This window comes from Rhincodon typus, chromosome 6 (assembly GCF_021869965.1).
Source record: "Rhincodon typus isolate 14 chromosome 6, sRhiTyp1.1, whole genome shotgun sequence".
In the NCBI taxonomy this organism is placed as follows: Eukaryota; Metazoa; Chordata; class Chondrichthyes; order Orectolobiformes; family Rhincodontidae; genus Rhincodon; species Rhincodon typus.
The window spans coordinates 35,542,361-35,555,163 of record NC_063337.1 but is presented as its reverse complement, the minus strand read 5'-3'; the positions used below and the strand labels follow the sequence as shown (position 1 = coordinate 35,555,163).

At 39.8% G+C, this 12,803-nt stretch overlaps 1 protein-coding gene across 1 annotated transcript in view; it reads left to right on the top strand.

The window, feature by feature from the left end:
* Positions 1 to 12,803, top strand: part of LOC109921444 (anoctamin-7-like) — a 73,634-nt gene that overhangs the window by 57,930 nt on the left and 2,901 nt on the right. The window contains exons 15-20 of the mRNA XM_048597934.1: positions 185 to 294; positions 380 to 531; positions 4,591 to 4,762; positions 5,933 to 6,062; positions 9,904 to 10,037; positions 11,752 to 11,842. Coding sequence (XP_048453891.1) covers positions 185 to 294; positions 380 to 531; positions 4,591 to 4,762; positions 5,933 to 6,062; positions 9,904 to 10,037; positions 11,752 to 11,842 — 789 coding nt within the window. The remainder of the gene's footprint in view (positions 1 to 184; positions 295 to 379; positions 532 to 4,590; positions 4,763 to 5,932; positions 6,063 to 9,903; positions 10,038 to 11,751; positions 11,843 to 12,803) is intronic.

Here is a 12,803-nt window from a genome sequence, read left to right as displayed (position 1 = left end):
CATGGCAAAATTAAGCAGAGACGGAATATATATCACTAATACTAGCTTTTACCAGAAAATGATTTTAGTGTGTGGAAAAAGGAAAGAATTTTCATTAATGATTCAGGTTAACACTCATTCTGGGGATGTTCTAAAACAAATGTATCATTGTTGTTACTGATTTCATTCTTTTTTCCCTCTGTAGAAAACCACAGAACTCAGACTGAATACAATGACGCTCTGATTATCAAGTTATTTGCCTTTGAGTTTGCCAACAATTATTCACCTCTCTTTTATATTGCATTTCTCAGAACGGTGAGTAATGCATGCAACAGTTTATGAAAAAGTGACTGGTTGCTTTACAATTCAAAAATGCTCTTAATTTTTCTGATGATTTTAGAACAATGAACAATTTTTCACATTAATTGGTTTGCCTGGCTTGGAGGATAATTGTGGAGAACTGAACAATTGCATGACAGAACTTTGTTTTCAAGTTCTAATGCTGATGATCACCCACCCACTTCCAAAGTTTCTGAAAGATGTTATTGTACCGTAAGTCTGTCTTTATATTATTAAATATTTGTTTTAAAGTTTTAAATCACTTGCAATGTGGGAGTTGTTGGAAATGTAATTTTTTAGTTAGTTTGCTTTCAAGCGATGATGTAGTGGGGTTTAGAATTGTGCAGGGAAATGTCAGAAGTCCATTCAGCAGATCAGAATTCACAATTGCAACTGAATTGAAGCAATTCATTTTGGCTTCCATGTTTTGTAGCGCAATGGGCATGATGAACACTCAGATGATATGATCTTAGCTGTGTTCAAAGGGACATTGTTACAAATGCAAGTTGGAGGTGTTTGTGATGGAGGTTGGCTTTTGAGCAAGAGTAGCATTCAGACTTAGTCAAAACTGCTGAAATTATTGCTGGGGCAGTCAGGAGCAGGAAGGATACACTTGGCCCAGCAGTGAAAGAATGAGGTCAGCAGCTTTCACTTGGAAATTATGTTTGAAGCAAACTGATGAGGTGTGTACCAGCAACATAGTGTTCAGTACTTGAATGTAATGCAAGAAGTGGTTGAATAATTTAACCAGGTCAGGAATAGTGAAACAATGCATCCTGTGCTTTCAGACCCTGCTTCCCCGCTTCTCCCTACTTTGCCAAATGTTCTCCATTATACCACCCCTCACAATGATTCAGCTTTCAGCAGCCACTATGCACTTCATCACCTTCACATTTAACCATGCAGCATTGCCACTCCCATCTCAAATCTTGGACAATGTGATGCATCTGTCTCGCTGTGTTGGGCACATTAAATGCAAAACTAAGTGAAATTCAATTAATAGGAGTCCCTTGTCATCTTCTAAGGACAGTAATGGTAGCAATATTTACCCACATCTGGCAAGAATTAAAATCAGTGATTAGCTTGTTTGCTAACACCCTAAATAAACCTGAAAGTGGACCAATTAGAGTGAGATTGCAGTTGTGATGGCAAATTCAGATATTCTAATTAGTCATTCATCTGAAAATCAGCTTTGGGTGTTAAAATTTCCCTAAATGTTCAGGCAACATGGAAAGAACAATGTAGAAAGAACTTTGTGCAAGGCTTTGTGTTGTGTCCCTTTTCAAACTAAATGATTGAATTTAAATAAAATATATTAGGAGGAAAGGGCATATTTTAAAATGCCTCTTCTTTCACTTTCCATTGCTGAAGCAAAGATTGTTCTCTATTTTTGTCACACTTGCAACATTTGTTTAAAAAATTCGCCCATGAAAGAACAATAAGATTTTTCGTTGCTGCATTGTTGTACGCAGTTTTAGGGTAGAAATTATAAAGATAATATCAACTTTCATACAAACTACACAGCTTCTGCTCAGGATGACCTTGAACAGCAAAGGAAACAAGAATGTATTTTTAGGGTGATGCCAGGGTTGCTTTACAGGCATAGTACAGGCAAAGGATCATTGCAATTATAAATATCAAAGTGACCATAGTTGCATTCATATTTGTGAGAGGGCATATATTTTCAATTGAATACAATTCATTTGAAAAGATATATTCAGTACTCCCACTTTCTAAGCAAGGAATTATGCTTCATGGGAGCAATGACTTGAAAATTGGCACTAAATTTTGCAGCCACAGACTATCCCTTTGAATATGGCTTCCTACTAGATTATGGCATCAGCGACTACTCTACAATATTATATTTTTGATCAACTATTGTAATTTGAATTATTTTGTACTGAGTACAAGAAGTAACTGGGATACATATTTACTTAATTGCGATGCAAGTGACTCATACTTTCATGTATTCATTCTATATATAAATATTTATTCAATTCCAACATATTAATATATATATAGAGTACTTATTTACAAATATTTATGATGGTCTCAACTCTTTTTACTTCTCTACTGTAATGGGTGAGAAAATAATACTTCCTTATTCACCAAATTCATATATCTTTAGTTGTAGACTATGTTCCACTGTTTCACTGACATTGTGTGTGAATATAGGACAACATGACAACTTGGCTCCAGCAGTATACAAACATACCTACAAGGAGCAGGAACAGGACATTTGTCCCCTTAAGCCTACTCTGTCATATAATAAGACCAGTTGCTTTGATTGCACCCTCAAATCCACCTACCCTTGATAACTTTTCACCCCCTTGCTTAACAAGAATCTATCCACCTCTGCTTTAAAAATATTTGAAGACTCTGCATCAACCAACTTTTCAGGAAGACAGTTCTAAAGACTCACAACCCTCAGAGAGAAATAAATTCCCCTCATCTCTATTGTAAATGGGTGTCCCCTTATTTTTAAACAGTTATCTTGATTCTTCAATAAGAGGCAACGTTCTCTCCACATCCACTTTAAGATATCTTGTATGTTTCGTTCACGTTGACTCTTACTGTTCAAAACTTGAACAGATACAAGGCCTGCTTGATCAAGCTTTCCTCATTAGACAAACTCACTCATTCTGTAAATTCTTCCAATGCATTCATCCACATTGTTAAATAATATGCACTAACATTGGACAGCCAATCCTTTGCATGCACAAATACAGTGCTTTTTTTGGTTCTGTTAACTCTTATTCCTCCCAAATAATCAGAGATGAAAACTTGGAATGAGCCATAGATCACTGTAAATCATGTCAAGACTGCAAGGAACAGGGTTCTACCTGACATCTGCTTTTAATACCAGTGAATATTGAATGGTTAAACTTAGCTGTGCAGCAGGCAACAGAAAGTAGGGATAATGGGTAGGTACTCACATTGGCAGCATGTAACTAAGTGGTGTCCCATAAGGATCTGTGTCCTTGATTGTTCACATTATATATTTATGGCGTGGATAATGGCATATAAAATCTTGCATCCAGATTTGCTGATGACCCAAAGTTATGCAGCATTGTAGACAGTTGTAGGTGATAGCATAAAATTGCAGAAAGATTTGACAGACTAGATGAATGGGCAAAACTGTGACAAATAGATTTCAGTGTAAGCAAGAGTGAGGTTATCCATTTTGAACTGAAAAAGGATAGATCAGTCTGTTTTCTAAATGGTATGAAATTAAATAGAGTGGATGTCCAAAGAGACTAAGGTGCACAGATCTTTCAAATACCACCAACAGGTGCAGAAAATAATCAAGAAAGCTAATGGAATGCTGGCCTTTTTATCCAGACAAATGGAGTATAAAGAAATTATGCTGCAGGTATATAAATATCTGATTGGAGTACTTTGAACAAATCTGTGCACTACATCTTTGGAAGGATATATTGGCCTTGGAAGGAGTACAATGTAGATTTACAAGAATGATACCTCAGCTTCAGGGGCCAAGTTATAAGGAGAGATTGTACAAATTAGGTCTGTTTTCTCGAGAATTTAAAAAGTTAAGGGGTGATCTGATCAAAATCTTCAAAATATTAACAGGAAAAGACAGACCAGATAAAGATAAACTAATTCCACTGATTGGAGATTCTAGAACTAGGCATCTAAAAATTAGGGCCAGACCATTCAAGAAGCATTTCTATACATGGAGGGTGGTAGAGGTTTTGATCTTTCTTCCACAAATGGCAATGGATGCTGGATCAGTTGTTAATTTTAAAATGGGATCAGTAATTTTTTGTTAAGCAAAGTTATTAAGGGATATGGGCCCAAGGCAGATCTTGAGTTAGGCCATAGATCAGCTTGATCTCCTTGAATAGTGGAACAGACTTGAGGGGCTGAATGGCCTACACCTGCTGCTATGTTCCTTGTTGATGATACAAGAGAAAAGTATTTCTAATATGCAGAGTGTAGGGCTAAAAATGTTTGTGGATTAGTAATTTGCAAATGTTTAATAAATAGTATCCATTTTTTCTGCCTGCTACATTAATGGAAGAGAGGGTTTGTCTGCCTGTTTAAATTAAATGTGTTAATAGCTCAGTTAAATTAGTAGATAGAGAACTTGAATACAGTTGCTTTAAGAATTTATATGATCATACCTCATAGTTCATACTATATAAAGAAAACGATTTGTCATCCATTCTTAGCTAGCAACAATTGTGATGGACAACATTGTGGGCCAATATTTTATAATTTACTGTAATTGTTTTGCACATTGTTATTTAGGTGGGGAAATCATCTGCTAAGCAGATTCTGTGGTAATGCAAACAAAAGATCCCATCAAAAAGAATACAGTACAGTGGATGACTGTATTCTCAGGGACTATAACAAACCTGACCTTGGAGACTTCACACTGGAGGAGTACACTGAAAAAGTCATACAATATGGTCTCCAGATGGTAAGACATTTCTAACTGTTACCAGGAATTCTCACAGTTACCAGGAAGAAATAACTGTCATTAAAGTTGTAGCTTAGAAAGTTATAGCCTGGTAGACATTTGACTTCTAAACTGTGGGGTTATTCAAACCCCATGTTATACACTGACTGAAGTGTGAAACTGATGCAGTAAGAATTTCAGAATCTAACCAGTGTGGTTCACTTACTTACTTCACCTTTCCATACTGATAGCTTGTGCACAAGCACAAAGAATAAAGAATTCGTATTTGTAAAGCACCCTTCATATTCTCAAGGTGTCTCAATTTGTTTTGCAACAACTGAATTATTATGAAATGGAACCACAATTTTTTTGAAGGGATATGCTTCAATTAACTTATAGATTAGTCAGACAGTATGGTCAGAAAATGATATTGGAATCGTTAGGTCACACAAGCCTGGTGTATAGTCAGTGATTAGGTTCCTGCCTGTTTCAAATGGGAATTCCAGAAGGCAACTGTAATAACCCCACCCTAAATCTGATCCCTGGAAAATCAGACTGCTTTAAAGCTTATCGTTAATTGAGGAGAGGAGAAGATGCAGCTCTTTTTTAATCACAAATCACAAATTAAGGAGACCAAAGTTGAATCCTCCATTATTTGCCCTATCATGGATTTCTGTCAACATTTGAGAGCCATTAACTTTATGGTATGGCAACAGTACACATTTTCAGCTTTTTACGTGGAAGCAGAGTACAAGATACATCCCTGAGAAATATTTCTGCTCTTCATTGCAAACACCTAAAGTTTAGAACCAGATGCATTCAGAAAAGCTAATAGCTATTCAGAGAACCTGTAGCTGCTAGTCAGGATCAGTATAGGTAATTTTGACTATGTATTAAAAGAACAATTTAAAACTGTTTCATTATTGATCTTGTGAAATACCCATGTACATTATATCTTCCTGAATGAAACGAACAGAAACATTGTCCCTAAATACATGATCAAATTTGATCTATTTACAGATATTTTAAACTATTACTGCTCAGTAATTTAGGAGGTAGGGTAACTTCAGTTTGATAAATAAAACACATATATAATGTTGTAATTAAAATGTTCAAATTTCCTTGCTATAGGCCACATGCATGATTTAAATTGAATATGATTATTTTAATTCTTTACTGTTTGGTTTACAGCTTTTTGCTGTCTCATTCCCACTGGGACCGTTTATTTTCTTCTTAACCATACTTTTCGATATACGCTTGGATGCTAAACGACTGTTATTAATATACAAACGTCCCATCGCTCTCATGGCTCAAGATATTGGTAAGGAATTGATTCTAACTCACTGTTAGATAAGCCTTCAGCTTCCCTCCATGCCTACCTTGGCATATTTCAACAGGGTTGAGGTTCTTGCCACCATTATAAACAGTAGCCCCAATTGTCCCGTCTCACTCACTCATCAACCTTCCTTGCTTAGTGAGCCTGTTGAGGGCTAATCTTGCTGTCTAACTCACCCGACTCACAGCAAACCCTGTGAATGCTGCCACTAGATCAGCTCTCACAGTCCCTCTCCATATCTTTCTCCTGAGCTTCCATTCACTTGTGGCGTCCATGAGCTAATTATGGATGACTGTGTTGATGTCATGACGTTAATGGAAACCTGGCTGAGGGGTAAAGACACCTTCCCCCTTGACGGTGCAACATCATCTGCTACTTGTTTCATCAAGAATGTTGTGGTGGCGGTATCTCACCTTTTTCCAAACCTCTCATTTCCCTTTCAGCATTCTTTCCTGCCCTCCTAAGCAGTTTAAAATGTTTTCCACCAAAGGTGATTTATTACTTTCCTCCTTCAACCTCAGCACTGAGTGACTCATCATCCTTGATGAATTCAACCTATATCTCAATATTCTTTTGCCCTTGAAATCACTGCCTCATATCTTCCCTGGCATCTCTATCCCTCCAGGTAAATTCCCAACTCACTGTCAACCCCCTTGCACTTATCACCTCACATGGCCTTACTAATCCCATTACATCAATTAGCTAAGGCCATTACTGATTATTTCCGTGTAAAACTCATCATTCACATTCTCCTATCATGTTCCCACCTGTCTGAATCCTTCTGAATTCACCTCTGGAGAAACCAAGCCCGCACTTCACTTACCATTACATTTTTGAAGACGCAACCAGCTACACTTCGGCCCTTCACTCACCACAGCGTCGCTGCAACTAGTAGTTTGTTCAACTGCATCTTCTGGAATCTTCTGGCAACCACTTACTCTGAAGGAACTCATTGTCGCTTAGGACCAAACAACATCTCAGGGCATGATCCATGGCACCAGCCTCCACACACCCCTCATTCACGGGCTTTGGCATCTGGCATTTGCCAACCTGTCACGACCATCATGGTGCCTCTCTGACCCATTTGCACACTGTTCAGGAGGCACAGACTTGTAGGGCACACCAACAATTAGCTTTGCAAGGCTGTAAGCAAGGACATTTCACCATCAGCTCACAGACTGGACTAGGCTGCACCTCAGAGCTGCTTACTTGCTCTCTTAGCATTTTCTCTTAGCACCAACCTGCATGCTCACAGCATCTATGCTATAGCTTGCTTTACTCTGTAAATTACCACAAAGATATAACCAGGGAGTTTGCCTTGCTAGTTAGCAGTACTCAGTGCAGAGAATGGACATCTTGCTGCATAGCAGTGAGCTGTGTCAATCTCACACCTGTACAACGTGCCAGCAGCTCTTGTGGCAAACACACTGCATGTACAGCAAACAACCGGCAATGTCTCAAAGTCTTGGAGGAGTACTCTTCACCTAATTCAGGCACCAGTCAGTCAGGGTTCTTGGCACAGTAAGTCAAGTGCAGCCTGTAAAACCAGTCCACAGTCAGGCATCCAGTCAAGGTGTTCTGGGTCAGAGAGTCATGCTTCTGCAATCAGGGCGTGGGTCACAGTCAGTCACCTGGCATGGTTGTCCCATATGCCAGGGCTCGGGGGGTGAAGCTTGGATGGGTGCAAGCTCATGTAGATAGGTTGGATGGGGTTCACAGGAAGGGCTACCAGGATGTTTACAGCCTCACCAATGTGTAGAGGCAGAGGTTGGATACCATTGACTGAAGAACACTCTCTGTTGCCTTCCATTGTGCTGGAAACTGAAGGTACACAATTTGGGAAAAAAATAGCTCTGAACACACAGAAATGTGGAAGATCTACAAGTGTGAGGTTGTTTAAAAGGAAAGAGCATTACATATAGACCAGGCACTGTACTGGGCACAGGTCTTCAGGGTCCATAATCCCTAGCCAGCCTAATGTATTGGCTCCCTGTCCCAGACATCAATGACCATTTTGTTCACACCAACACTTTTGGAAACATGTCTGGGAAAGAAAAGTAATATTGTAGGATGTGGGGCAAAGGTGTCAGCAGGACCCAAGACGTGCATGTGCCTTGTTCCTGCTGCTTACAAATGCTGCAACAGGTTCTCAACACAAACATCAATTTGTGGTACATTGTGTGTGTCCGTGAATTATGTTTCTTGTTGGAACAGTTACGTTCTAGGTTATATTGAGAAAAAACAATGAGATGTAAGGTCAAAACAGTGCAATTTGTAAAAATGTACCAAATAATGTACATTGCATTGTCACGTGTGCTACCAAAATGTCATCAATAAGCTTTCCCCTTCCTCTCCCTCTCATTGTGTGGTAGTGCACTCCCTGGTTCTGCAGCTAGAGTGGAAGGAGCATGCTCAGTAGTGGAGCCAGGTGTCCCTGGAGGCCTGGTCAGGTGACTCCAGGGCTGTTTGTGTCTGAACAGGCCAAACATGAGGGTTTTCTTGTCAGAACGCCACTCCTCAGCATAAACATCCAAGGGGCAGAATTGGGTAGGGGCAGAGTGGAGGTGGAGAGTGTCCTGGGTGGAGACTTCTGAGGGACCTCTGTGTTGTTCCTCTGCTAGTTGTGTGCTTCCTGACACTGCCCTGTCTCCTGGTATGACACCTGGAGTGCTCACCAGGTGACTATTCCTCTGGACCATTAAGGTGGCACTGACTAGCTAGCAATCTGGGACAAGGCTGCCAGGGTCTGGTGGTGCAGCCTCCTCTATCAGTCCTCCTAGAAGAGGAGTCCTCTCCTTTGTACCACCCCTCAACCATGATCTGCAGGTCCCTGTCAGAGAATTGTGATGCCATCTTCCTTATCTCAGATATGTTCTGGAAACAATCCTGACCAAACAGGGAAGCTTTGGAATGCCAGTGCTCATCCAAGTGTGCAACAGCCTATTAAAAATGCTGTTGGTGCTAGGGATGCCAGTCTTTTAGCAGATGTTTGATGAGTGGCAAGTTGTTCGAGGAATGGCATGTGGTAAGATGGGACCAGAGTCAGACATTTTGGATGCCATAGGGACTGTGTAGGCCTTTAACAGTTTGAGTTTGGTAAAATACAGTGAGAAATCTTGCTAGGCGTCATGGCAAGAATCCCTCCAAAAGACCCATTCCATCCTGCACTTGGTTAAAAGGATGCAAGATTCAGCCCTTCATATCAGTTAATAATGACAATTCCTCGGATTGGTCATTGTTTGCAAAATCTTCGGTACAAATTCAAATAGAATCTATTCCAGTTGACAACATAGAGTTAATTTGTCATTCCCCTTTATTTACCCAATTAGTCACTTCTTTGTAACTTTATTTATCTATGTTTACCTTCAGTGGCCACACTTCTCTGGTGGCCCACAGCTCAGGTAAATGTCAGTTTTGGATTTCTGTCCAGCACATACTGAAACATTGATGTTGACTCATAAACTGTTCTAATTTATACAAGTCTATATTCCCAGGCTGCTCATTCTCCTCCAGGCCAGAATGTTTGAAGTATTATACTAATACTTGCACATCTCTTTGTTACATTATTTTTTTCCAATGATAAGATCACTAAAAACCCTTTCTTTGCCTTAACAAACACTTTCTCTTTTAAGTTTTTAGCTTTCGTTGGCTATAATGGATGGATATTAATTATCCTGTTCTTAAATCAATTTTCGATTTTAAGCTCAATTCTGTGTGGTTAATTTACTTATGGCTCAATGGGAAAGTATATCCCCATGAAATGCTGGTGCATTTTTCCTCTGGTTTGTGATATGGGGCATGACTAATGTGAATTGTATGTTGGCAGGTCACTGGTTTACAATATTGGATCTAATAAATAACGTAGCTGTGGTGACCAATGGCTGCATCATTGCATTCACTTCAGAATATGGGAGGGAGAAGCTGTTATATGAAAAACTCATCATCCTGATTGTGTTTGAGGTATGGTAATCGTTTAATAGATGCTAAAATAAGTAATCTGCTGGAGAAAAGTCTGCTACAATATTCTTGGGAAAAGAAAAATGAGCAAGCTTTTACTGGTGCTGTGATTTGAAAGGTATAAAATCAACATACCTGATTAATCTCCTTAAGGTTCTGTGTTAGAGGGAATGAGGTTTGTGCCCTTTTGATTGTTTTGGCTTTTTTTTAAAATTAATAATGGCAACAACATATCAAATAGTGGCACAAGGAACCAGAGAGTGCACTGAGGTGCAATGTTGGCCTTTCACTCTTAAACTTGAACTCCACTGATAAATTGGAAGTTTCCTTCTGTTGCCAATTTGATTTGCATGTATTTTACTGGTCTGTAGGACATGAGTGTTGCTGATCCCTAACTGCCCTTGAGAAGAAGACGGCTTCTTGAACATCTGTAGTCCTTGCGATCTAGCTACGCCACACAGTTCAACTCAGATAGGAGTTCCAGGAGTTTGGCCAAATGGTAGTAAATGAACAATGATATAGTACAAATCAGGATTGAGTGTGCCTTGGAGGGGATCTTTCAGGTAATATTCCCATGCAACTATTATTTCTAGCTGGTAGAGATTATGGATTTAGCAAGTTATTATCAAAAGAAGTTTACTGAGTTGCTGCAATTCATCTGAAGTCTACATGAGCTGTTGCCATTGTGCAGTGAGTGTGAATGGAGTGATAGGTGAGGTGCCAATGAAGTAGGCTGCTTGCTGAGCTACCTGAGTGTTGCTAGAGCTGCACTCATCTAGACAAGTGGACAATATTCCATCACAATCCTGACTTGTGCCGTGTGGTTGGTGGAAAGATTTTGGGAAGCCAGTAGATGAGTAACTCTCTGCAGAATGTCCAGCCTCAGGCCTGCTCCTGCAGCTACAGTATTTATGTGGCTGGTTCAGTTTCTGTTCAGTGGTAACCCCCAGGATCTTGATATCGGAGGATTCAGTGATGTTAATGGCACTGAACATCAAGGGACAACGTTTAGATTCGTTCTTTCTGGTGATATTCATTGCCTGACACTTGTGTGGTACAAAAGTTGCCAGCTACTCATCAGTCAAAGCAGGAATGTTGTTTAGATTTTGCTAGATGTGGGTGTGGCTGCTGAGCAGCGAACACCATCTGCCAGCAGTTCAGTCTAGCAGCTATGTCCTTCCAGCCTTGAACAGCTTGGTCAGTAGTGGTGCTGTTGCCATACTTCAATAATAGCTATTGAACTCCCCCACCTAGTGTACATTCTGTGCACTTCAGTACTTCCTTCAAGTCATGTTCAACATGGAGGAGTACTGATTCATCTGTTGAGTTTAATGGTAATTTTTAAAAATAATTATTCATGGGATGTGCGTCTCACTGGCTGGCCCATTCCTAGTTCCCTTGAGAAGGTGATGGTGAGCTGCCCTCTTGAACCACTGCAGTCTATTTGGTGTAAGTAGTCCCAGAATGCCATTAAGGAGGCAGTTCTCATATTTTAACCTAATGACACTGAAGGAACAGTGTTATCAGCAGGAGATTTCTTGCTGATGTTTGAGCCTTATTGGGATTGTGAAGTCTCCCAAGGGACTTTCCATACTGACTATATAGTGCTGTGATACCCCTTGCGATCATTTGTCCTGCTGGTGGGACAGGAGATATCAGTGAATGCTAACAGAGGACTGTAGGACATTGGACATAACAATGTCTAAGGTTATGTCAGGCTGTTGTTTGCGTGCTCTTTAGGATAGTTCTCTCAATTTTGGCACTGATGTTAATGAGGAGAATCTTTGCAAGGTTAACTGAGCAGAGATGCCATTACTCTGTGTATGCCTGATCTTTGCTGTGATAATTTGATGCATCTGAAATAGCTATCTGCGTAGCTATTTCTGAGCACAATTAAGACTCAACCACATTATTGAATGTTTTGTGATTCCAGATATCGGGTGTATAACTGGTGATTCCGGTATCTTCAGTAGTTTGTTCCTACATTGTACATCTGGGTGTGACATAGCCAGACCAGCTAAGGGCAAATCATTTCCACACCTAAAGGATGTAAGAAAAAAAAGAAATAGGAGCAGGAGGAGGATACTTGGCTGCTCCAGCCTGAACTAGCATTCAACAAGATCATGGCTGATTAGCCTCAGCTCCCAACTTTCATGCCAGTTGCTCATGACTCTCAACTCCTCAACATTTTAATAAATCTGTCTACCTCCTTTTCAAATACTTTCAATTCCAGACATTCAATATCCTCTGGGAGAAGAAATTCCTCCGCATCTCTATTTTAAATGACTGAGTGCCGCCTTATTCTGTATCTATGGCCCCTCGTCTGAGATTCCCCCAATCGTGGAAACATCTTTTTACCATCTCCCTTGTCAAGCCACTCAGAATTTTGAATGTTTCAATAAGATATTTCCCCATTCTTCTAAATTCTAATGAATAATGGCCTAACCTGTTTACATTTTCTTGATAAGTCGACTCATACATCCCAGGAATCAGCCTGGTTTGTCTTTTTTTGTCTGTAATGCCAGGATATCCTTTTTAAATATGGGAACCGAAACTGTATTTGGTACTCCACGTTTGTCCTCACCAGTACCTTGTGCAGTTGTAACAAGATTTCCCTGTTTTTAAATCCAAACCCATTGCAATAAAGGCCGAAATTTAATTTGCCTTCTGAATTACTTGCTGCACTGTCATGCTAACATTTTGTATTTCATGCTGCGTGCTTTTGGATTCTTTCTCCATTTAATTTGTAGTCTGACTTTTGATTCTTCC